Raw genomic sequence first — 27,403 nt, 5'->3', positions numbered from 1 at the left:
AAGAAGACTTTGATAACTTCCTGGACTCCCTGGGCAATAGATTCATAGCTGGAGGAGACTATAACGCCAAGCACATCCAATGGGGCAGCAGACTGGTTACAGCAAGAGGCAAAAACCTCTTAAACAGCATAATAAACAACAACCTCAACTACCTCACCACATACGAACCCACATACTGGCCCACTGACACCAACAAAATACCCGATCTTCTCGACTTCTTCGTAACTAAAAATATCTCATCAAGACACGTCCAGATCAACTCCTCGGCTGATCTCTCCTCTGATCGTTCTCCCGTGATAGCAACAGTCAGTTCAACAATCATCGAGAATACACCTAATAACTCCATTCACAACCAACACACCAACTGGCAGCTCTTTAGAGAAGTCTTTACACACTCAACCTCAGCCTTCACCCCACTAAAAACAAAGGAAGAAATCGAAGCAGCCACGGAATACTTAAACACGAGCATAATAAACGCAATCCGCCTCTCCACACCGACAAAGCCATCTAACAGCAAACAAGAATATCCCCAATACATACTAAAAAAAAATAGCAGAAAAACGTAGACTAAGAAGAGTATGGCAGACCCATAGAACACCGGATGACAAACGCAAACTAAACAACGCAACTAGAAAGCTATCCAGAACCTTACTATAAAACTATAAAAACTATAAAAACGACTGTTTCCATAAATACCTCGCCAGCTTATCCCCCACAGCCGACTCCAACTACTCACTATGGAAGGCCTCCAGGAAACTCACACGCCCCCCCCCAAATAATACCACCTATCCGCCGTCCGCAAGGTGGATGGGCGTGAAGCCCTATAGAAAAAGCCGACCTGTTTGCTAAACACTTGTCAAAAGTATTCAAACCCCATTCCCCCAAAGCCGCCGCGGACGTTACTGAATACTTGCACACCCCCTTCCAAATGTCCCCTCCTATGGAACCCTTCTCCTCTGCAGAGACTATAGAAACAATCAGTCGCCTAAACCCCAAGAAAGCAGCAGGACACGACCTAATAGGCAATAGAGCAATCAAGGAACTTCCCACAAAAGGGATAGCACTCATCACATCGATTTTTAATGCTATCCTTCGCCTGGAACACTATCCTAAGGCCTGGAAAATCTCATTGATTACCCTCATCCCTAAACCCGGTAAACCGATATACGAAACCTGCTCCTATCGCCCAATCAGTCTTTTACCTACCCTGTCCAAACTATTCGAGAAGATGCTCACGAACCGACTCCTTCCAATCCTAGAGAACTTGAAAACACTCCCAGATCACCAATTCGGCTTCCGAAAACATCATTCTACAGTAAAGCAAATCCACCGCTTAACTCATACGATCAGCCAAACACTCGAAAAGAAAAAATATTGCTCAGCGGTTTTCCTAGACATCCAACAGGCATTCGACAAAGTATGGCATGAAGGGCTACTATACAAACTTAAAAAGATCCTACCCCACCCCTACTACTCCATCCTAAAATCTTACCTAACTAATAGACAATTCATGGTTAAATGCCTAGACGCCACTTCCGCAACATTCCCAATAGAAGCCGGCATACCCCAAGGTAGTGTCCTCGGACCCCTACTGTACTCCATCTACACTGCCGACCTACCTATATCAAACGATATAACAATAGCGACATTTGCAGACGACACAGCGCTATTAGCTACCCACGCAGATCCGGTAATAGCCTCATCCACTCTCCAGCGAAGTCTCGACTCCATGGAAAAGTGGTTTCACAAATGGGGCTTCAAAGTCAACGAAAAGAAATCCTCACATGTAACCTTCACGCTCCGAAAACAAACCTGCCCCCAGGTCACCATCAACAATGCAACAGTTCCTAGCAGGGACACAGTCCGATACCTGGGCATGACCCTGGACAGGAGACTAACGTGGAAGACACACATCTCAGATAAAACGAAGCAACTAAAGGACAAACTAAAAAAACTCTATTGGCTCACGGGCCGACGCTCCAAACTAAACATACAGAATAAAATTACCCTCTACAAGACCGTAATAAAACCTGTCTGGACCTACGGAATCCAACTATGGGGAACAGCAAGTAACTCCAACATCGAAATACTCCAACGCTTTCAATCGAAAACGCTAAGATCCCTAATTGACGCACCTTGGTATGTAACCAATGAAATAATACACCGCGACCTCAAGATACCCACCGTCAAAGAGAAAATAGCAAAATATAGCGACAGATATAGCAAAAGAATCAACAAACACCGAAACCCCCTAATCACTGGACTACTCGATACGGCGGACCAGATTCGCAGGCTGAAGAGGCACTACCCGCTAGACCTAAACGTTAGATTCATTTAGTTATCCAAATTAAGCATATGCACTTACTTATAATACTTATAAATTATACCTATCTATAATAAGTATTAACTTATTGTAAATAAACAGCCATGTCACTGCGCCACGCCAGAAAAATTACTGAAAATTCTCAACGCGAGAATTGATTGTAATTTCAACAAATAAATAAAAAAAAAATATTACCGTCGTTAATTTAGATCAGAGGCAATATCATATACTACTGTAAGAGGAATTAAATCCTCCCAACTCTAGAAGGACAGCGTTTTACTGGTTGCTAGACTACAAAGGATCATGTGTAACGGGTCTCTTCTCTCCGGCGCTTGTACATCATAAATTTGCAGCAGGCCTCAAGGAATTTTTCTTCGGACCGCATCTTCGCGAAGAGCCTTCTTTCGTCTTCGAGTCTTCGTCTGCTTTCGTCAACGAACGATCACCGCTAGAACGAAATCACTCATCTATCAACTACGTAGAACACATTGTATTCGCCTTTCTTACACTTCGTCTAACCAATATATATGGATCAATATATATATGGGTCAAAATCAGAAGAAGAAGAAATTTTATTTTATCTTTAATTTAAGCACCATGTTTGAACTTTTAAATTCCACTTTTGTTATTTTGTGTTCATTATAAAGACATTTAATATATACAATTTTGATTATATGATTTCTTTCATAAATTAAAAGGTTAGAAACTTAGAACTTTAAGTATATCGTTTTGTACGAGTTTTCCATATTACATGCATACATAATACATGCTGTACCACGTAAATGTAAAATTATCTCCGATTGCCCAAATCATTACGATAATTTGTTTAATCTGAAACTACACCACATCAAAAAATATCCCATGGTTGGGCAATTCATTCAACTTTGACAGTGTTTAAAGTCTTGCCAAATTACCTATATATTTATCTTCGACCATAAAGATTCAGAATGTTTAACGATAATTATCTTAGAGATAGTAGTTTTTAACAGAAATACTGGGTGGGCTCAATGGATTATAAGCAGATATGACAATCAAAAAGTTAAAAACGAAAATAATCATATATAATGAGTTAATTAATTCGCAATCGACAAAAATAGGAAGTATGCAAAAGAAAATCAGTGTAATTTACAATGTAATTATGTAGTATATAAAACGTGATAGAAATTTTATTTATAATTCGCTTATTCGCAGTTTATGAAAATGAATTTGAAACATTATATTGATTTTTACTTATACGTTGTAATATGTATCCTTCAATTCCGCAATATATATATGTCGTAGATGAAAGGACACCGGAACCTTCGGATAGCCCCGCAACATTGCAATCTAAAGTCTACTATAACTGTAATTAAACTATTGTAGTTATTCAATCCAATTGTAATTGTTCGAGATTAGTGACGGTGAGCTTTAGCTCGAGGCGACAGTCTGTCGCCCAACGTCGCCGCGGTCAAGGGATGAACGCCTTGTCTAACAAAGGCATGGAGTAATTCTATTCTCTCCTTAAAAAGGAAATAGTTGTAACACTCGACAGTAAACATTCCAACGGTCTCTGTCCCGTAGCTCGCCACACGCAGACCCTATTCTTCGAGTAAGATGATTGCCAGATGTCGATGCGTCTCCGCAGTACACGTTCAGCTAGCCCGAGGGCCCGTTATAAATCTTAAGATTTAGCTAGCGAAAGTCCTTCAAATAGACAAACAGTCTTTGTTCCAACTACGGGAAAATAAGGGAGATCCATTTTCAACGAGCGGCGTCTCCCACTAGCAACTTTCCCTCGAGGGCGGCTAGCATCTTTTTCTAACCACCGATATGGAGATTGACCAATTAGCAGCAACGCCAATTTCCCTTGCTTCCTAAACGAAGGCTTTTCTCGACGAATCCGATGATCTCGTGTCCTTAGACACACCCCATTATAGTTTTCCTCTGTGGCATTGTAACGTCAATTCATATCAGAGACCAGGCCACACACCACGGACAGGATGGCACCCAGATGTCTGCATATCCTTGGCGCGCACCTTCAATAGTCTTAAGTGCCCACCAGTTAAGGTCCTTCGGACCAAGCGAGTATTTCCTGTCTTAAATTTCCCTTTACGTTTATTGTCTACCACGTGTTAGCTTAGAAAGTTGGTTTTCTCCACGTCTGGTATGTTCCGTTGGCAACTTCCTCGCGAGGGCGGCTAAAACCCTTCCTGGTCCACCAACCGTCCTATTATCCAATCGGAGATGGTGTCTACTGCCCTCACTTCCTTAACCAAAATTGTCATCAACAAATCCGATAGTCCCGTGTCCTTAGACACACCCACCCCTAGCTTTCCTCAGACACAGTATCGTCAGTAAAACTTCACTTATTCTGTATCCTTAGAATAGTCAACATATCTATATCTATATCGGTCTATTGATTAGGAGTAAACAAAGATATCAAAGAGATCAGAGACGACGAATAATAAAACCCCAGTCAATATTTAAAGAAGGGGATAGAGTCTTAATACACAACGACCATAAAGAGCATAAATTAGACATAGAGTGGCTAGGACCCTACACCATTGAGAGAGTTAAAACACCGTATTATGAGGTTTTAATAGAAGGTAATATCAAGAAAATTAATGGAAACCGGTTAAAACCTTATTTTCCAGGACGGGCTTCATAACTATAATATACTTAGGCAACACGCAAACAGCAACCTTACCGGAAAAGCCAATTGACCTAGAGATAATCCGCAGAAACACTGAGATTTTGGAGGACCAAAATCAATCTAAGAAGGGGGGTATGTAACGTCAATTCATATCAGAGACCAGGCCACACACCACGGACAGGATGGCACCCAGATGTCTGCATATCCTTGGAGCGCACCCTCAATAGTCTTAAGTGCCCACCAGGGGGGCCTTGGCATTTTTATAGTTAAGGTCCTTCGGACCAAGCGAGTAGTTCCTGTCTTAAATTTCCCTTTACGTTTATTGTCTACCACGTGTTATCTTAGAAAGTTGGTTTCCTCCACATCTGGTATGTTCCGTTGGCAACTTCCTCGCGAGGGCGGCTAAAACCCTTCCTGGTCCACCAACCGTCCTATTATCAAATCGGAGACGGTGTCTACTGCCCTCACTTCCTTAACCAAAATTGTCATCAACAAATCCGATAGTCCCGTGTCCTTAGACACACCCACCCCTAGCTTTCCTCAGACACAGTATCGTCAGTAAAACTTCACTTATTCTGTATCCTTAGAATAGTCAACATATCTATATCGGTCTCTACCCTTATAAGTCGCGTACTTAATGTATTGTTGTAACTAAGTCTTACATAACGTGGTTGGAGTGAATTGTGATTTATGTTAATTCAGTGCGTGTTACATTGTGATTGGTGAATTCACAATAAAGGTTGATTAAAACAAAGTTAATTGTTGTGTTACGACTCAACTATATTTTATTTCCACCAACCAACCCTAAAAATTACGTGACAGCATCATCGGGACGGGGCAGGCATTCTTTTTCGCGATCCTGTCGACTAAAGAGTAACGTCTTTACGCTCAGCAATTATTTTTACGAGTCAGACTTAGATTCGGCGAGAACGCCCATCTGTCATCCCGCTGGCCGCGGATTCGTTATCGAACCTGAGACTATTATCACTAGTGTCGCGAACGTCTCACCGCCGTGGTAGATTGTCGAACCTGTGTTATCCATACCTGTGTCAATAAATCGTATCTTCGTTACACCGCAACGATGGCTACCTTCAATGAAGACTCCTCAAACACCGACAACCCTATCCTCAACGCCATTCCGACATATATATGTCGGGTTATCATTAGAATTTAAGGCGCGTAACGATTCTTCGTTTGAATTAGCCATTGTTTTACGAAACAAAGATTATATTTACGCGAATATACAATATTTTACAAAATATTATGAATAATGAGTTTAATGAATGATAAGATTAACGAACGATAAGTTTAACTAATGATTAGATTAAAGAATAATAAGTTTAACGAATAATAAGAGGAACGAATAATATGTCTTACGAATAATAAATTTAACGAATAATGAGATTAACGATTGATAGGTTTTACGAATAATGTATTTAATTAACGCTATTAACAATGTTCCGGGGTTCAAACGAATCCACGGTCAACGGGATAACTCTTTACTATGCGTAGAATAATTTTAAACACAAAAATACGATTGCTGAGACACTCGGTAAATTGCTCGATGTATCACTTTCCAAGACGATCACACGAATGAATATCTGATGAAAATCTTTTTCGCTATACGACTGCATTTGTTTGTTATATGCTCGCTGGAGGCATCGAGAAGGTTCCAATCGTCGTTGCTAGGCAGTTTCTGTCAAAAGTTTGTTGCATATTCTTTGGAAGCATCGAGAAAGATCCAAACGCCGTTGCTAGGCAGTTTCTGCCTAGAGTTTGATTCCTAATACAACGTGTGTCCCATTATATCGACATCTCCAAAGTACAATTCTATGTGATTTCTAGGGAGAACAATACAACCGATCCACACCTTCGTCAGGCAAAACGTTTATCCCGTGACCGTGGCTACGTTCGGCGACCAGTTGTCACCTCGAACCCACTTTCGCTTTCACAAATATCAAACAATTACAAATGACAATTGCTTAATTACAGCTATGATAAAATCTAGGCTAAAGCATTAGAAGACTTTCTCAAAATTGCAAAGGGAAGGCTCCGGTTTTCCTTTCATCTCCGACATATATATATATAGCTATATATATGTCGGAGATGAAAGGAAAGCCGAAGCCTTTCCTTGGAAATTTTGGGAACATCCTCTAGTACCTTAGCCTAGATTTTATTATAGTTGTAATTGCTTAAGATTTGTAATAAGCGAGATTGGGTTCGAGGTGACAATCGGTCGCTGAACGTAGCCACGGTCACGGGATGGATGTTTTATCTAACGGAGGTCTGGAGTGGTTGTATGTGTTTTCCGAGAAATGTGGTTGTGGCGGCATGCGGCCTCGAGAGCGGGCCTAGCCACGTGTGATGTTGCCTCGGAGGTGCCGATGCAATGGGACATACATTGTATTAGTAATCAAAACTCCAGGCAGAAACTGCCTAGCAACGGCGTTTGGAACTTTCTCGATGCTTCCAACGAGTGTGCCTAGCAACGGCGTTTGGAACCTTCTCGATGCTTCCAAACGGGTATAGAAAACAAAATGCAATCGTACAGGGAGAAAAATCTCCACGAGGCTGGCATTCTTGCGATTGCCTTGGAGAGTGATACATCGAGCATTTTCGACGATCGCATTTGCGTCTAAGTTAGTTTCACTTAGTAAGGAGTTATCCCGGTGACCGTGAATTCGTTTGAACTCAAACATTGCTAATAGTATTATTTAATTTAATTATTCGTAGATCGTATTATTCATTAGGCTTAGTGTTTGTTAGACTTATTATTAGTTGTACTTATTATTTGTTAAGCTTAGTGATAGACCTGTATATACGTGTAAATAAAATCTCGGCTTTGTGAAACGATGGCTAGTCCACATGAAGAGTCGTCGCGCGCCCAAAATTCGAATCGTGATCCGACATATATATATATATATATATATATATATATATATATATATATATATATATAGCTGCTAGTTACTTGACATTGATTACATATTGTTATTACTGTTAATTGATGTAGGTTTGGGGTTGATAATTAATCGATTCACACAGATTCGATTTTTCTCTCTATATTTCTCCGCTTCGTACAACACGTCTTAACACACAGGATACGCTTAGTCAATTAATTAAGGTAAAAGAACGTCGTTAGAAGTCGTACCAACTTAGCTTGTAGTAACTAGCGATCATACCAACCTAACTTTTCTCAACAATTACCTCTTTACACAGTTATTGTTGAGATAAATGTCAAGTTGGTATGATCACTAGTTTCTACATGCAGGGTTGGTACGATTACTTTCGATTCTCTTCTGTTTTTCCCCGTTCGTTACGTTTTTTTTATCTGAGTATTCGGTGTACTGCAAATGGATGTACAAGGTGATGAAATACAGAGCATACAAAACTAATCTGTGTGAATTAATTCAATCAAACCCCAAACCTATTTAATAACAGTTATGATAAACAAAATTAATTGTTTTATACACGCCTACCCCAATAATATTTACATTCTATACCAGTTTTCATTAAATTACATTTTTATAAATTAAAATTGGAAACCTTAATAACGTGAGTCACTGGTGGGTCACGCCATCAGATAAAGGCAAACTGCAGATTGTGGCCTATCGGTGAGTCACGCCGATTTGAACGTGTTAATGAGATATAAATACGTGATTTGCAATATATTCTTGCATATAAATATATACAACAAAAAAACGCAGAATACAAAAGCACATTCTTATATTCTTCTAATCATATAACAAATTTTTATCCAGGTTTCATTTCATTACTTAAACTCTATAAGAACATATACATTTGCACAAACATCCGTAATCTAGTTATGACGTACGTAATTTATTGCTATATTGTTAACAAACAGACTAAGAGTGTTGTGAAGGTAAAAAATGTATTACTCTAGTTTTATAAATTCTAGTAATAAATTTAGGGAAATATAAATTCCTTTTATCCTATACAATTTTCTACGCAGGATTTTAATAAAGATAAAGATATGTTAATGCAAATCCGAACGTTTATTCGTTTTGTTAACAGGTTATCAGCTTTTGACATCATGTTGTTTTCATACCATCAACGTCGATCTACAATTACAATATCACATATACAGGGTGTACAAATCACATGTTATATTCTTTCCGCAGTTTTTTTTTTATTATTATTTAATTTGTACTTTACAATTTGTCCAGCTGGACATTTGGTAAATTTTTTGAACTTAATTTCTAACATGTGAATGCCTACCCCCAGCGGGATACCATCTTTGAGTTTGACTATTTTATTTCTTTAGTGAGATCAGCAGCGTGTTTTCTTTTTAGTCTTCTTTCTGCGAAAGTTACTTACCACAGTGAAAGTAGAAAAGCCTCACCTTCGATTTTAATGACTTTTGGATATGTTGTAAAACTCAACGTTTTGCACAACTTTTCCCTGTACATATAATCGTCAGCCTCGCTTAATTTCTGAGAAATTCGCAAAAAAGTACAGATACCACTACTAGTATATTTCTGCGTATATTTATGCATCCGTGGCAGCGTATTCGTCAGTTTGGTTGCCGGCTGGTTATCTTTTGTTTGTAATCAAGGTTCGAATGAGCTTAAAGGCCCCGTGTACAAGAAACATATGCGAGACTTACAAGCCCATCCCACCCTCGGTTACAAACAGAACGTAAGTGACAACCACCAGCATAATAAACGCGATCCGTTCTTCTACTCCTACTAAGAGTTTTGCTAATAAACAGGAATACCCCCATTACCTAATAAAAAAAATCCTAGAAACGCGCAGACTTAGAAGAGTATGGGAAAGTCATAGAAAACTTGACGACAAGCGTAAGCTAAATAATGCAAATTAACTAAAATCTTTGAAAATTATAAAAACGACTGTTTTCAAAAATATCTTGCTAATCTATCTCCCATTCTGTCGTCGACTGCCGAAGCGTGTAGACATGTGTCTAGTGCTCAGTGAAGTTTACAATACAATAAGTGACGACCTTCCGTTGAAAGTGAATTGAAACAGAAATAAACCAAATGTTTACTAAACTTACTCGTGGAAAATCCGACACTTCTAATCTTTAATCCAAATCATAGCCTCTTGACTAGTTATTTCAATTTGAATTAACTAGATCGAAGATGGCCCAAGTAATTCGATCAGGCTCTCATGAGCAAAACTATAATCGCACTGTTCTATCTCCTCTGTGGCAAAAGGATAATCCGTCTTATCTCTCAAACCACACAAACAACAGTAAAAAAATTTAGCTAGATATAGTTAAAAAAAAACGTAAACACTAGTCGGAACGAATCGTCAACAAGCCATGTTACCACTTCTAACAGATTCGCAATATCAGAACCTACAGACGATTCTATGGACGTAGTTAAAACATTAACAAGTCAACATACGCAAAAAGATCCTCCTCTCCCACCAATCTTCATTGATGATGTCATCGACATTCAAATAATGATAAAGTCAATCGAGAAAAATGTTAACAAAGAGGATTACAAATTTAAAATAAAAAATAATCAGGTTAAAATTTTGCCGGCTAATCCAGATTCCTATAGAAAACTAATAAAGTTACTAAAAACCCTGAACGCAAATTTCCACACATATCAACTGAAACAAGAAAGACCTTTTCATGTCGTACTTCGCAACATCCATCAGCTAACTTAGATGAATTGAAGTTTGAACTCTTAAATCATGGCCATGAAGTAACTAACATTAGCAATAGTATCACAAAAAACCCGCTATCCTTATTCTTCATTGATTTAAAAGCCAAATAATAAAGAAGTCTATGACATCAAACGTTTAATGAATTCTGTAGTAAAAATTGAAACACCTTTTGTAAAAAAAGAGATAGTTCAATGTAAAAGGCACCAAAGGTACGGCCACACACAGAAACATTGTAACCATAATTCCCGCTGTGTTAAATGTGCAGGTCTTCACTCTACAGATCAGTACACTTCAGAAACTCCTGCGAAGTGCATCCTCTATCAAGGAGAGCATCCTGCGAACTATAGAGGTTGCACAGCCTACAAGACCTTGTATAAAAATAAGTACCCTAAAGCCAGAGTTAAGGGCCTAACCACTTATTCCACAAAAATTCACTACTCCTCCAACCTCCTATACACAGGTAGTTCAAGGAAATCAAAGCAGGCCGAAAATCTATAGTGTTCTTTCACAGAATAGTGTTCCCGGTTCGCAAAACACGGATAACTTCAATATGCTTGAAAAATTAATCGTAAACAAACAGAACAAATTAATAACTTACTATCATTATTAACACTCATCATGGATAAATTAATAGGCCCCGACGTAAAATGAAACCAATACATGTAGCTGTTTGGATGCCAACTGTCTAGCTCAGCATAAATATAAACTAGAACTCTTCCTAAAACAACAAGAAATTGACGTAATGCTTATATCTGAAACTCACTTCACCGATAAAAATTATCTGAAAATAAACAGTTATAACTTTTACCATACTCAACATCTCAGTGGAAAGCCCCACGGCGGCACTGGAATTATCATCAAGACCAGCATAAAACACTATGAACTTCCACCATTCCAGACGGACTACCTCCAAGCTACAAACGTAACGATAGAAGATTGGCACGGTCTAATCACCACATCAGCAGTATACTGTCCTAGACATTATATTTCCAAAGAAGACTTCGATAACTTCCTCGAAAACCTGGCCAATAGATTCATAGCTGGAGGAGCCTATAACGCCAAACATACCCAATGGGGCAGCAGACTTATCACAGTAAGAAGCAAAAATCTCTTGAATAGCATAAACACCAACAGACCCAACTACCTCACCACATATGAACCCACATACTAGTCCACTGACACTAACAAAATACTTGATTTACTTGACTTCTTTATTATAATAATAATATTTGTCCAAATCAACTCCTCTCGTTATTGCAACAATTAGCTCAACAATTATCGAAAATCCACCTAATGGCTTTATTCATAACTAACTCACCAACTGGCAACTCTTTAGAGAAGTCTTCAATCATTCAACATCAGCCTTCATTTCCCTAAAAACAAATGAAGATATAGAAGCAGCCACGGAATATTTAAACACCAGCGTAATGAATGCTATTCGCCCTTCCACACCTACTAAGAGTTTTATCAATAAACATGAATACCCCCATCACATAATAAAAAAAATCGTAGAAAAACGCAGACTTAGAAAAGTATGGCAAAGTCATAGAACACCTGACGACAAGCATTAGCTAAATAATGCAACAAGAAAATTAACTAAAATCCTTAAAAATTCTAAAAATGACTTTTCAAAAATATCTTGCTAATCTGTCTTCTATAGCTGACTCCAACTACTCACTATGGAAGGCATCCAGGAAACTCACTCGTCTTCCGCAAATAATCCCTCCAATTCGCTGTCAGCAAGGAGGATGAGCACGTATACAAAAAGCCAACTTGTTTGCAAGTCACTTAACTAGTGTTTTCAAACCGTATTCCTCCACTATTACAGCGGAAATAACTGAATACTTGCAATCACCCTTCCAGGTGTCTCCTCCTATTTAGCCTTTCTCATCCCTGGAAGTTATGGAATTAATCCGTCGTCTAAATCCCAGGAAAGCATCGAGGCATGATCTGACAAATAATAAAGCTACTAAATCATCAAAATCGGAGATGAGGTAACTTTCCTGCAATTTCACCACAATTAATTTCTCTCTCTTACGTTAGTTTAATTATTGCGTGATTTTGTTATTCTCATATTTGTGTGTGCATATTTCCGACAGAAGAGTATAAATTTCTCCACACAATCGAAAAATTGAACAAATTTTGTATATATGTACGTGTAATGTTACATACTAACATGAAACCACAGACGAATATACAGCGTAGATCTTCCATCTTATGAGACTTCGTGTTGTGAAATACCGTTCGTGTAAAAAATCAGTGTTTCTTACACACTCTGTGATGTATAGTGGTGAATATAGAAATTGTATTCAATTCAACTAATAAAATTATTAAAATCACAGACAAGTGTAGTAAAATCAATAGGAGTAGAAATATGCGATGCATTTTGGTGTGGGTCTTTGGCTGGCTTAGTAAACATTATGATCTGTACTAACTTCCATAGATTAGGAAAGTATTGGATTCATAAAATTGCATTGAATATTATTGTGATTAAACGTATTGCTTTCGGGGGAAGGTTTTTCAAAACTTTACCATTGATTAGGTCGATTCTTGGTGCTTTATTGTTTTTTGTTTTCTCGATTATGATTCTAAGTTCTTGTGCTGTTATATTAGATACGGTGTAGTGTTTGTTAGTTAGGGTACTAGTATTTTGCGCATCTTCGTCTAAATGACATTTGGATTTGCTGTTGTTAATATTATATAGGGTAAATGTGTCACAAAGGTGGTTGGAAAATTCTTCACCTTGCTTTTCGCTGCTTCTGGCCCATGTGTTGTCTGTTTTTCTGATTGCTGGATTTAGTTTTATTGGTTTCTTTATTTTGTTCGTGGCTTTCCATAGAGAGTAGTTGGCATTCTCGTGCGCAGACAGTGTCTCTATGAATTTTAAAAATTCGTTACCATTATGATCTTTTATTTCACTTTCTATTTCCTTTAAAAGTTTATTCAGATGTTTTTCGTTTTCATGTGTTCAATGTTTTTGCCATTTTGCTTTCACTTTCCTTTATTCTCAGATTTTTTCAAGGATGTCTTCTGGAATTATTTTTGTTTGCCTGTTATTTGGTTCATAAATAGTAGTTGCCCGTGCTGCTTCTTGTATAATTTCGATCAATGTTGTTACCGCTTGTTCGATGTGTTCAGGTGTTTTTAGTGGAATATTGCAGTTGATTTTGCTCTCGATTAGTTCTTTAAATGTTTGCCATTTATTGCAAAGGTTTTCATTGCAAAGCGACTCTGGTTTGCTATAAAATATTGGTTTGCTTGTTTATTCTATTATTATGTATCATCGGAGCTAAGCTCTAAGACTGGGTGTAATTTTTAATCTATTTGCTTTTAATCCCTTTATAACTGCAAAATCAAGCAAGTCAGGAGTTTTGTTTAGATCTGTCGGCCAGTTTGTTGGTCTTCCTGTGGATAATATGTTGAGATTACTACTTCTAATATATCTTTCTAGTGTTCTACCCCGAGGTGTATTAATGCTTGAGCCCCATAGCGTATGCTTTGCATTGAAGTCTCCCGCTGCGATGTATTTGTCACCTAAAGATTGAAAATACTGTTCCCATTTTGTAATGTCATTTTGTGTCGCGATAATGCATATACTGCTGACATCTGGAAGTAATTGCCGTTAGTTTGTATTGTAATAGTGGTTGCTTGAACGTGTTCCTGACTAATTTGATTGACTGATGTAAGTGGTGTTTGATATCTAATAAAATAATGATATAATATAATGAAATAATGATATCTGATAAATAATAAAAAAAAATCTGTTTTGATAATCCCAATAGGTCATGCTCTTAACACCTTCGCATTACTGAATAAAGGATAAGTTCAGAAACTTGTCGCAGCCTTCTAAAACGCGCACCATTCCAAATATTCTAAAAGGTTATGCTCTAATTACTTCCGCAACAACCGAATGGATTCAAAAACTTATCGCAGCGTTCGAAAGCGCGGGGCTATTTTGAATTCCCAAACTGTTGTATCCTTGATGTTCTAATTCATTAGTATAACCGTATGAGTAGCGTTAATTAGCCTATCAATACGACTGGTAAATAAACTCTACGTTTTGGCTAATGCGCTATGTGCGGGAGTACTAGCAAGGGAAGGATTAAAGTTTTCTTGGAATAAATAAATCTTTTCGATATCCTCTTAACTGGTGATTTATTTGAGTTATTTAGTTATAAGTTTAGTAACAAGGTTCTATTATTAATTCTCTATGCAAGTTATGAAACGGGGATAATAGTTATTATCTTAACTACTGGCGATGGAGCTTTAGATTAACGAAGAAAAATAGATTTCTGTTTGTTCTATGATTAATCCTGATTCCTTTCAAACTTTCTCTTCTTCACTTTTAATTTCGGCGGCTAATTAATGTTTAAACCAACATTCTACACGTTTCTTACCGTTATGGTCTTTGCTTTTATGATTCCTTCTTGTCCCTGACATTTAACATGGACAAAGATTATTTGTAACAATAATACGCTTCGTGGAAACCAGTGTGGCTTCACAAATCTTGCTCAAAGATGAACAGATATTTCTGCTAACAGTGGGAAGAGAAGTGTGAAAACCCGTAAGCGTCTTCAATTATTGTAATCCACGCGATTCTTTCGGTCGTGACGGATCACTGATTACAATAGCGAATAACGGTTTACTCTTAATATCCTGAATTTAAAACGTAAGAAGCAAGGATAAATATTTCAAAACAGTAGATTATTTACGACGGTGCTTTCTGTGGATAACTTATGTGGTTTCGCAAGTCTTGCCCAAAGATGAGTAGATATCTCTACTAGTAGCAGTACAAGACACTACGGTGTCTTCAGTTATTGAAGGCACCGTAATCTGAGCGATTCTTTCATTCGCAACAAGATCACAAGTTAGTACAGCGAACGGTCATTTTAAATGTTTAATGTTCTTAAAGAGGGTCTGCTTAAATGTACAATAATAATTCTTAATTGTTGATGATAATGGTCAATGAATAATTTCATTCGAATTGTACATCTGTCGAATAGTACAAGTCCGAAATAATTGAAGAAGAGAATGTTACAATGTCTGAGACTCTCACCTTGCTTATATGTATCGTCGATTGCACTTTGGAAAAATCGCACTAAATGATATAATTGTTCAAAGACTGACCGTATAATTCGTTGACAATTGACTCTCGACCAATTCTCTACTCTACTAAACCCTTTGCTCGACTAAACTATTAACTCTTGACCAAATTTTTACTGAACTAAAAGCGACTGAATCTCAATTGAAGACTGACTGACTGAATTGACTGAATCTTTACTCAACCAAAATCTTAACTCCGCTGCAAGCTGATTAAACTGACTGACTGACTTAAACTAAAAGCTAAACTAAACTGAACTGACTTCTAAACTCTAAGTGGCTACGCTTATTTATACTAAAACTATCATGGGATAATTATCACGTGATAGTTTGTTCCCATGATAACGCGGAGTTTTGGCACGTAGTTATCTTTGCAGTCTTCGTTTCTGTTGGTGTCATTCTGAAAGTATTAGAGTTTCTTCTCTCCGCTGATATGGTTTTCGTGGACGCATTGTTGGGATTTTCCCTTCTAGAAACCCTTGCTGCTGCATTCTTCTTGCAGTATTAATTTCTGTTGATGATAAGTTGTACTTTCCTTGACACTTGGTTACCTTTGCTGATGCCGATACTTGATCCTTTAGCGCGTGATAATTGCTTGTCTCCGCTAATACTGCATGAGACGATCGTGGTCTCTCAACTCTCGCTGTCTGCTAATCGTACTCGGTATTGTGATGGGGAGAGGGCGTTCAAGGCGGTGGTCAGTTCTTAATTTTGTTCAATAATGTTATTGTGTATTTGTTCGTTAATTTATTGCGATATTAAAAAAACGCGCCATATCCTTTGTTTCCCTTAAGCTTTCTGTTCCTAATTCTATTTGCCTAAAGTTGTAGCTCGCACTATTCGCGAGTGATGACGGATTCCTTTTTTGTCTCACGTTACGGCTCGTGTGAAGCAGGGACGTGACAACGACATTTCAAAAAACAGCATGTATTTTCAAATTTTCTACTTTCGTCTTTCCTTGCAACAATAGCAAATACTGGGTCATAAATCTCATCATACAACGGGACCAACATATATAGATTGACTGTGAATGCACATCTGCTGACAATTCTTAATGTGTACTAGACTTTTATCTGTATGGATTTGAATTTTGTCCCTAAAATACATTAAAAACTGTTATATTTCGGATGTGATGTCACACGTGTGGTGTGACATGTGATATGTCATAGTCTCTGTTTATCGAATACTATCAAAAGATGCAAAACAAGTTGAAAAAGATTGGTGCCCAGAAACGAAATTTAGTCAAAAAGTCAAAACACCAAACAAAATAAAATGAAACTATCATACACATGTTCACTATTCAAACACGTCAACTAAGATATATCAACTAAAATGAGTTTCTACGATTCAGTAATGTTTAGCAATTTGAGAAGCATTATGGCAGATAAGAAATTCAATATTTGTGTACAGCATTTACAGGAAGCTAATAGCTACTAGCTAGCGACTTTGACTCACTTGATTGTTTAGGAATTTACGAATTTATAACATTTTACAACAGTAAATGACCTCATACGCAAGGTCGTTAAATTCGTCTCAACAAACACGATCGTACTTACTAAAGAAAAGATAATATAATAGTTCCATGCGGCGATAAAAAAATATTCATGCCAGTACGATTAACATGCAGAGTGCCAAGAGTTGATGTTAAATCTAAATGATGTATGGAAAATGTATTAAAATTATTGTATCGCTACATAAATCCATTATCGTTTGAAAGAGAATATTCTCTTTTCTTCTCTAAAAAAATATTATAATACAATTAATTCCTCTTTCTTAGGCAACTTACAATTAGTTTAATTATCATATGATTTTGTTATTCTCATACTTGCCTATCTCGGACAGAAAAGCAGATATAAACTTTTCCATACATCGTAAAATTAAAATACGTTCTTGTAGCGTAGAACTCAATGGGTTCTTGTCTATGCTAGCGTGCAACTCAACAGGGCAGATTCATACTTTTATAGGTTCTTGTATATGCTTGCATGTGCCACCTTTAGCACTTGACCGTATGGTGCAGCACTAGCCCAGAAACAACCAGAATCATAGGAGTGAGTACACCCATTTCCTTTCTAATGATACGTATTTATATAATCGAAGTGTTTTTCTCATGCTCTTGTGGTAAAAAGTGACTCATAATTTAATTAAAAATGGCTACAAATCCTACAAACTCTTAAATATTTTTGAAAACATTGTATTATAAAGAGAGAAGAAAATATATCATCTTTTACAATAGTTGTAGGTATCTTCATAATGTTATATCTCAAAATATGTGTACATAAAAATTATTATACATACATATACATATACAATGCAATTGTTTCATACAGAGTACCTCATTCGAATCGGATATTTAAACTATTTCTGTTGCTATTAAAGATGATAAAAGATGATTAAGAGCAATTTAAATAGATTTAAAGCACGCATTTGGACACTCAGAATTAAACCAATATTACTAGCCAAATATCGTAAATTAAAGAAAAAAATTAAAGAAAAGAAAGATATATTATCTCCTAATACAATTTTAAATGTGGAATTTATTCTTTATCACATAAGGAACAATTACTATCTCACATGTAAATGCAAAAATACATAACAAAATTAAAGATTGAACATTTTTCATTATAAGATGCAATGTATTATTACCTTGATCGTGATAAAAACGTGTCCCTAAAATCATTTTAAAGATTATTTACTAATAACGAAATGTGTTGTTATATATTTGCTAACAAAAGAAAAAAAACAAATATAATATTAATTAATGGTAGAGTTACATACATGGCTTTCTGTAGAAATTTATTGATCTGTCAAACATGTAACAAAATATGCTAATTTACTATTTTTATATGGTATCAATTTAAATTCGTTTTACTTGTACAAGAACACTTCAATATTATGATATAATCATTTATTGAATTTGTCTTGTTATTAACTAATAACATTGCATTATAAAGAAGCAAATATTATCAAACACACGCCTTAAAATATTTAAGTTTTTAGCAAATTTTTTGTTACCTTTAATAGCAGAAAGAATAATTAGGATATTTAATTTGATTGAAATACCTTGTATAAACTTCACTATTCATAGTTGCAAATAAATTATATTGCTTTTACAATTTAATAATTGCAAGTAATAACGTATTTGCTGATATATTTTTATGCTGATAGAATTGTATCATATTGCAGATTATAATTATTGTGTATATAGTAAATTATAAGTTCTTACAGATAAAATGGCCAAGTCGGACAATTTTAAAGATCATGTTAAGATAGCTGAAGAAAATATTGTCGTACGTATGTGCATTTATATTTATTGTATTTAAACTTATAGATATTAGTAATATTTATTTCATTTCATTTTCTTTGTTGTTAAAAACTGTAAAAAACTGATTTTGTTGCATTGCTATTACAATGTACATCTCAAAAGGCTTTGCTTTCCATTTTGTGTTAACACTCCTATTATGTTTCATTTATTCTGGTAACTGAACTATTATATGAAGTGTGGTGATGCTTTGAAAGAATACCTTGAACCTAGATTCGAGTGTCCTATTTGTTTAACTTGGCTGCGTGATCCAGTTTTAACATCTTGTGGTCATAAATTCTGTTCGCAATGTATATACACTTGGCTTCAGTAAGTTATATTTCTATATTAAGCTATATTAAAGTAACATGCATAAATATGTATATATACATATAACATGTTATATTTATATTTTACATTTGTGAACCCGATTTTTATATTTTAGAAAAGAAGGTGCTTGTTGTCCAGTTGATAGCAAAAGTTTAAAATCTGAAAATGATTTATTCAGAGATTTATATACAAGCAGAGAGATATCACAACAACGAATACCTTGTCTCTACCAACAATTTGGCTGTGAAATTAAAATGTCCCCAATGGATATAGAAGCACATATAAATGGATGCTCATATAAAAGAAGTTTGGCAGATTCACAAACTGTCTATTGTTCCTTTAAGAATGTTGGTTGCATGAAAACTTTTCATACTGAGGAGGATTTACATGCACATTTAGAAGGAAATATAAATATCCATTTAATTGTTAGTTTATTTTATTTGATACAATCATATTTTGTTACAATATAGAAATGACTTTCCATCTATTTCATAGATGATCCTGAACATATTAACACAACTATCTGTTTCAAAAAATAACGTTGATAATATAGCTGCAGAATCTAAATTATGGGATCCTCCACCAAAAAATACAACTTCTATAGAAAAAAACGAACCACCATTAGAATGGCAACACTTATTAAAGTAAATTCTTTTTGCATGCTATTGTATAAAAACTTTCTATAGGGCGTGTTAAATACTTTATTGTAATTAAATATATTATCCTCTGTTAGGAATCTATATGAAAGGATAGTGGTGCTGGAACAAGAAAACAAGGAACTATCTATAAGCATTTCTAATTACAAAACTCAACTCACAACTTTGCAAACTTCTTTACGATTTAGCCAGGAAGAAATGTCTTTACGTAGTTGTAATGGAGTTTATATTTGGAGATTACATTGTTTTCATGAGAAACTTGAAACCATGATGAATGATTCGTTAAAAATGTTTTATAGCCCTGGCTTTTATACGAGCCCTAATGGTTACAAGATTTGTGCTAGAATTAATATATCTTCTAAAGATCCTGAATCTCTGTCACTCCTTCTGCATATAATGAAGTCAGAAAATGACGATGGTCTAGATTGGCCATTCAATGGAACAATGTACTTTGTTTTGGTTCACCCAAATAATCGGGAGAAAGATATACGAGAAATAACTTCATCAAGACCAGATCTTGAAGCATTTAGAAAACCAATATGTGAACTCAATAAGCGCAGTTTTGGTTATACAGAATTTGTGCGAATACGAGATTTATCTGATTTTTTGGAAAATGATTGTTTAATTTTCAGGATAGAAGTTCATGTGTATGATAAATTTAAAATATCAATATAATTTAAAAATGTTTGTGACATTGGTTTTTTCCTTGTCTAAAATTAGAGCCATTTTTAAGAAATTTACTAGAAATTTCCATCCTTATGTTAATATAACAAGTAAAAATTCATTCATTCTTTCATTCATTCAATTCAATCATTCATTCTTTAAAACTTCAATTTGGCACAGATGCGTATCATTTAACCTGAAACTTGAGTAATATAACACATTCAGGTGCATTTTTATACAACCAACGATTCCACTCATTGAACTCATTGTCAAATAGAAGACAAAATGGCAAAGTAACTCAGAGTGTAAATTACACTAAAAACGCTCAATTTTTGAACCGCTACATTCCTGAAGTTAAAGGTCGAAAACTAATAAATGACACAAAAAAGAAGACTATAATTTTGTTTCCTAAAGTAAAGTTTAAATCCGAAACGCATCCATTCAGAATCATATAAATTTGCATTTTTATCGGAAAGTACGCACTTGATTCGATTGAATGTCTTAAAGTTGTGCTGAAAAGAAATATATTTATTTTAATGTAAAAATCTGTTGCCTTTTTATAAATATTGAATACAATCTTTAATTCACTTTAGATGTATGTAAGTGCGTGTAAGATGTAATTATGCGTGTTTTGTAAGGAACTGTAATCCGTCCTGTAATGTGATCAAATTAATTCTATTTGTCCACAAATATTTAATTGAAATAAAACTTCTAATTCACATATATATGTATTATACTTAAAATATTTTTCCTCGAGATCTCAGAAACATATAACAATGTATTTTAGATATGTACATACAGTAGCGGACATATACCTTTAAATATACCAATTAATTAAAAATTTAGTGACCTTATAGGACTGTTCCGTCCTTCCCGACGTCGATAATTTTTGAATATGTTATAGAAATCAACCTTGTGAGTTTTCCCTTATGCACATAACCACCAGTCCCGTTTAATTTCCAAGCATTCGTAAAAAACTGCTGATATCACTACAGTATATTTCTGCCTATGGCTATCCGCCGTGGTATTATATACGCCAGTTTGATCGCCGGCCGTTTATCTTCTGTTTGTAACCGAGACGTTCTGTTTGGACGAGCGTAAAAATCCTGTGCACAATGTATATGAGAGGCTGCAAGAAATGTCTGTTTCAATTAAATTCAATTAAAAACGAATATAATCAATGTATTAATTTTATGATTAGGATAAATTTTCCAATCCGACCGCCTCGTAGCGTCCGACAATACTTATCAATATCTCAAAACGGACAAAATAATAACGATTACTTTATCTCGTAAAATAATATCAATTATTCATTTGCCTATTATTTTTATAATTAATTTGTTATTATTATATGCAAACGGCATAAAATGATATTACGATAGATTTAAAGATCTACCCCAAACCCAACACATTGATGATTTTCATCTTTAAGTGAATTATAATAGACATTTGAGAAGAATTAAGGAAATGACAAGTTGGGGGCATAGTGGTAGGAGAAAGAAAGGTATGGTCAATTGACATATGCAGACGATATTGTGCTGATGACGGATAGAGAAGAGCAGCTAAAGGATATGTGAGATGGTGTGACGTTAGGGAAGGACGTGGCGTGAGGGGTAATTGTTTATAAACGTTGTCAAAATATGTTAATCTTGTCAAAGAGTGTTGTGAGCGTTACCAAGGTATGTTAAGGGAAAAATGAGCGTGGAAAATGCTGTCAGAGTTGAATTTATCGTGGCCATGTTGTTGTGTCGTAGAATTAGTGAGAAACGAATACGCGAAACGCGGTATTATATTCGATTTTGTGAGAGTGATTCAAAAAATTTTTAAAGGAAACCGAATTAGAACTCAACAGCGAAAAGACCAAGATAGTAGTTTTCGAAAAAAAGAAAGAACAAGAGGAGACTAGAAGAGGTAAGAAATGGAGGAACTCAGATGAAAGCAAAAAAATAGCAAGAAAAGATGACAGTAGACCAAATTATAGAAGAAAAAAGAAAGAGAGAAGCAGAAGAGAGGGGGAAAAGGATAAGGGAATTCAAATATAACATACATTATAGAAAAATTGCCAAAGAAGAGTTACCAAAATATTTAAAGGGAGGATGAAGTGGAAGGACAGAAAAATATTAGCAAGATTTAGATGTAGAAACGAGACCAAAGCAAGGGGATACTGGAAAGAAGAAGGAGAAAAAAGATTCAGGCTATGTAAAAGGAAAGAAGAAGACCTGAGACATGTAATAGAAGAATGCGAAATAACGGGAGGACCAAAAGACACAGAAAAAATACTAAACGAGACTGGAGAAGGACTAACAGAAATAAAAACAATAATGGAGAAGAGAAGAGCAATACAAGACGAGGAGGAACGACAATACGGAAGCACAGCAAGGAGGCAAAAGCCCAAAAGTTGCCATAGTTTTAGAGACAAAATAATTAAGAGAGTGCAATATAATAGAGTGGATAAGAGGGGAGGTAGATATATGAGAAGCGAAATAGATACGAGATGTAAAACTGAAAGTTCGTCCAGAGCCGAAAGTCACGGACTAAGTAATAATAAATAATAAATAAATATAATAGACATTTGTTGCATCCTTGGATGTATACATTGTGCACGGATCCTTTATATTCGTCCGACTCACAGTTACAAACAGAAGATAAGCGGCAACCAAACTGACGTATGCGGTCAAATAGACGCACAATTATAAGCAGAAATACACTACAGTGGTACCTGCAGCTTTTTACAAATGTCTCGGAAGTGTCTGAAGTTGAGTCTATAATTATATGTATAGCAAAAAGTTGTTCAAACTCTAAAAAGCTTTACGACATAGTGAAAAATCATCAATTTTTATACAGGGTGTATAATGTATAGTCTTAGAGTATCCATCATTTTTATGGCATTTCCAATAACTTTACGAAAAGAATTGCTGTTTCAATAAAACGTCAAGGTTACCTTGACTTTTGCAAATGGTATTATGTACGAGTACCAAAAAGTAATACCTCCTTTGAAATAACAGCAAAAAAATGCATTTTAAAAAGATTTTTTGATTCGTAACTTTAGTATATATACCACTGTACATTTATCGTAACATTATACGAGTTTTTGTATATCTTCATCAGATGCTTCCGCCGCTAGTTCCCATAATCATCGACATACGCAATCCTTTAAATCATCTTGTCTTGTGAAGCATTATTGACTAATAAGTTTTGCAAAAAACTGGGATGAAATCGCAGATACGTTCTTGAGCTCCTGTGTAATGATGAGCGGCCTGAATGCTTACGATCACGTATAGTTTCTTTATCCCTATTAAATTAGTCCCTATAAATTATTGATTAGTCCCTATTGAAAAATTATTTTATGAAACAAATGAAATTATGTAGTAAATAAATTCAACAATAATATGCCGTTTTGCACAGTATGCTATAATGGACAAGTAGAACACTAACTTTAGATAATACTATTTTTATCTTATCTTAAAGTATTTACAATCAATTCCTCTTAGGAATTTGCTGTCTTTATTTGTTGGTATTTCTAGGTCTTTGCGTATATCTTTCTTTCTGACATACCATGGAACATTGACCATTACAGCGACCCCAGTTTATATGGCTCATTACTGCTGTCCCTGTTAGTGGTATTCCGTACGTCCAAATTGGTTTTATTATTGTTCTGTAAATTCTTAATTTATTTTCCATGCTGAGTTTAGAGTTTCGACTAGTTAGTCAGTACATCTGCCTTTTTTTTATCCGAGAGTGAAAACGTGAGGCTCGTTTTTTCAGGGACTGTATTCTCTTTATGTGACGTCAAATTTAAACTCCTTCGTCGACATCTAAATCGCTCTGCCTTCTCGGCTAATTCTAACAACACTCTAAGCGTATATGTTACAGTATTGCCATACCCACATGTTTTCGCGAACACGGGTAATTAAGTTACTTCTGAATTAAATGCATAACCCTTTAAATACAGGATCAGTTCTTATGGTTAAGTCGGATGGCTATGTTGTCTATGCGTTTTTTGTAGTTCCTGAATCTTCGGTGGCGTTGTTGTGCGAGGCAAGGATTATCGTGTCGCCTGCAAATGTGGCAGGTATTATTTTTCATCCGTATGTATGCCGTATAATTAAGATACGGGTCAGAATCAAGCACAGTAAGTAATATGTAACACTTCCAATAGGTCTGTGAAAGAATGAAAAATCAAGAAATAAAAAAATAAAAGATATGAATAAATAAAATAATTTTCCACATTGATGTTTCTAACCATAGAAGTCAAAATTTCTGAACTCAAAATAATGTGAAAATCATAGTTTAGTAGAATCATTGAATTCATTTTGGAGTCAACTATAATTCTATCAAGTTAAGAATATATAGTGCCATTTGCAAAAATCAAGCAAATTTTTTTATTGTAGTTTGTAACCAAATCAACACTGATCCTTTGTTTTAAACAATTTTTTGTGAGATTAATGAAAATGAGGAGCCAATAAGTGCTCCTCAACTATACTCCTTGTACATACAATAATTATTCAAACAGTTCCATTACAGTGCATAGCTATGAAATATTGATTAGATAACAATAATACATATGTATATAGTTGCCATCATACTTATATACATAAATATACATATGTACTTTGTTCCAGTATATTAACTTGTACGAAAGTGGGTTTAGTGGAACAAATAAGTAGTAGCAGACGTATCAGAATACAGACAGTGTTACATTTACTTTGTCAGTAAGAATTAAAATAAAATGCAAATAAATATTATACGTATTATATTTATTTTTGCTTCGTTATTTACGGGTATTCTTGGACTATTACTCATTTCTATGGAAGCCTACCTGCCTGTTTTGATAACTCGTTCTTTTCGTTACGGTAAATACTCCATTAATTATCAATCAATAATTAAAAATGCAGAAGTACCTAAAAGGTGAGTAATAATAATATAATACATTAATTAATTAATATACTGGCCAATTTTCTGAAGAACCCATGAATTTGAATGGGACACATTTTAATCATTTTGTTGTGACGTACATATAACAAGAAAAATAATAAAAAAGATTGGATGAACCCTACTGATTTTAAGAAAAAATAAAGTACTGTTGATATTAATAGGCGTCAGTTAGATTAAGCACATTATATACATTTATGATATTTAACAGTCGATAATTTAATTAAGAAAGAAATATTGTTAGCATATTCATGAACAATATTAATATACGGATGCATTCGTATATTATTTTTCTTCTTATATGTACGTCACAACAAAGTGATTAGAAAAAGTTCCATTCAAATCCCATCAACTGAGAAAGTAGCTTTTCAACAAATTCATCAATATATTATTAGTTTATTACAATATTTTTAGAAAAGTAATCATTTATAACATTTTAGATGGTTTAAACATTTTTATGTTTTGGCTGCACCTCTTTCAAGCTATGTCTTATATTCGATAATTTGTAAATTTTTATGGACGGGTAATAGTTCCAAAAATGTTATATGGATATTAGATATATGTTTGGGATCATTCAGACAAGCACTAGGTAAAATACTTAGATGCTATTGAATTTTAAATTTACTTATTAAACTCTGGATAAGTGCTCGAAAATAAATCGCCGAAAATTGAAAGAGAAATAAATTCGAGAATTGACTTGATTAAAAGAAATACGTGTATCGGTATGTGAATGACGACGGAGCATTTAAGCGTAGATTATTAGGCGTAAAAATTAGGCGTAAAAGACTAATAAAAAATATCTTTTATTAGTAAGCATTTCATTTAACAAATGTTTTGCAGTATCACCAGAAAGTACATTTATAGCAACTCTGGTTTTAACTTTACACTGCTGGAAACGATTTTATGAAACACATTTTGTAAGTATCTTTAGTGATAATATGATGAATATTAGCCATTATTTATTGGGATACATACATTACATAGGATCTTTGGTATGTATCATAGGTGAATCTGATGGTTTTGTTGAAGGTAATTAAACACTTATAAATATCAGATTAAAATTTGTTTTTAATCAATTGAGGCCAATTTTTTTTAAAGCTGCATGTTCCTCATATAGGTTCAGAAGGAAACTTTTCCTGGAGAAGAATTACATATTTACAATTAATATGTGCTATTATTTGTGTACTATCATCATATGTACAACTCAGGACAAATTTTATTCTTAGTAACTTACGATATAATAAAGATAGAAAGATTACTTCCACAGCATATAAAATACCACATGGTGGTCTGTTTGAGTATATATCAGGCTCATTGCAATTTACAGAGATAATTATTTATATACTACTTTCTATTATCTTATGGCAAAGTACTAATTTTCATTATATTACACTTTGGGTAATAATTAATCAGGTAAAAATATTATATAACATTTTTAAAGTATGTATGTAACTTTGAATTAATAATTTCTTTCTTTTATTTTAGACTGTTACTGCTGTACTGACTCACAAATGGTATATACAAACATTTAAAAATTATCCAATGTCGCGAAGAATTCTACTTCCTTATATTTTTTAAGTATGACAAAATTCTATTTATTATACATATAATGTTATTACAGAAATCTTAATTATATTTTACGAAGCAATATTATAATTAAATGAAAGAAGTGAAGTAGTCATATCTTGTTAATAATGTATATCTTTTTATAACATTTGAAATAAATTATATTAAGCAATAGTTCTCACATGTTATATCCTCATAATATCTCCAGCCGCTAATGATCTTGTGTAATTGATGTGACTTAAGACAAT

General features: G+C 34.8%; 2 protein-coding genes and 1 long non-coding RNA gene across 10 annotated transcripts; 2 read left to right on the top strand and 1 right to left on the bottom strand.

The window, feature by feature from the left end:
• Positions 1–17,684: 17,684 nt before the first annotated feature.
• Positions 17,685–20,686, top strand: LOC126867251 (TNF receptor-associated factor 6-like). Of its 4 annotated transcripts, none has more exons than XM_050621520.1 (6): positions 17,685–17,758; positions 18,936–18,997; positions 19,208–19,338; positions 19,454–19,763; positions 19,834–19,982; positions 20,072–20,686. In XM_050621520.1, exons 2-6 carry the CDS (start codon positions 18,941–18,943, stop codon positions 20,667–20,669), a joined length of 1,245 nt encoding a protein of 414 aa, XP_050477477.1. In that variant the 5' UTR covers positions 17,685–17,758; positions 18,936–18,940; the 3' UTR covers positions 20,670–20,686. The 4 variants fall into 4 exon arrangements, with proteins under 4 accessions (XP_050477477.1, XP_050477478.1, XP_050477475.1 ...); XM_050621521.1 differs by having other exon boundaries at positions 17,743–17,758; positions 18,927–18,997; XM_050621518.1 differs by lacking the exon at positions 17,685–17,758 and adding an exon at positions 17,765–17,945.
• A 1,350-nt stretch (positions 20,687–22,036) lies between these two features.
• Positions 22,037–24,271, bottom strand: LOC126867266 (uncharacterized). 2 transcript variants are annotated; one of them, XR_007690196.1, is made up of 2 exons: positions 24,133–24,271; positions 22,037–23,964 (listed from the first exon to the last, which is right to left on the bottom strand). It is a non-coding gene; the product is annotated as an uncharacterized LOC126867266 (long non-coding RNA). The 2 variants fall into 2 exon arrangements; XR_007690197.1 differs by having other exon boundaries at positions 22,037–23,949; positions 24,133–24,266.
• A 291-nt stretch (positions 24,272–24,562) lies between these two features.
• LOC126867256 (polyprenol reductase) lies at positions 24,563–27,329 on the top strand. Of its 4 annotated transcripts, none has more exons than XM_050621525.1 (6): positions 24,563–24,729; positions 25,472–25,565; positions 26,030–26,178; positions 26,430–26,618; positions 26,707–27,002; positions 27,075–27,329. In XM_050621525.1, the coding sequence occupies exons 1-6, from the start codon at positions 24,588–24,590 to the stop codon at positions 27,165–27,167; spliced, it is 963 nt and encodes a 320-aa protein (XP_050477482.1). In that variant the 5' UTR covers positions 24,563–24,587; the 3' UTR covers positions 27,168–27,329. The 4 variants fall into 4 exon arrangements, with proteins under 4 accessions (XP_050477482.1, XP_050477486.1, XP_050477483.1 ...); XM_050621529.1 differs by lacking the exon at positions 27,075–27,329 and having other exon boundaries at positions 26,430–26,506; positions 26,595–26,618; positions 26,707–26,847; XM_050621526.1 differs by having other exon boundaries at positions 24,664–24,789; positions 25,280–25,565.
• Positions 27,330–27,403: the final 74 nt, after the last annotated feature.

Source organism: Bombus huntii, chromosome 7, assembly GCF_024542735.1.
Source record: "Bombus huntii isolate Logan2020A chromosome 7, iyBomHunt1.1, whole genome shotgun sequence".
NCBI classification, from domain to species: Eukaryota; Metazoa; Arthropoda; class Insecta; order Hymenoptera; family Apidae; genus Bombus; species Bombus huntii.
Note: the sequence above shows the minus strand (reverse complement) of the source record. Positions and strands in the feature narration are given on the sequence as shown.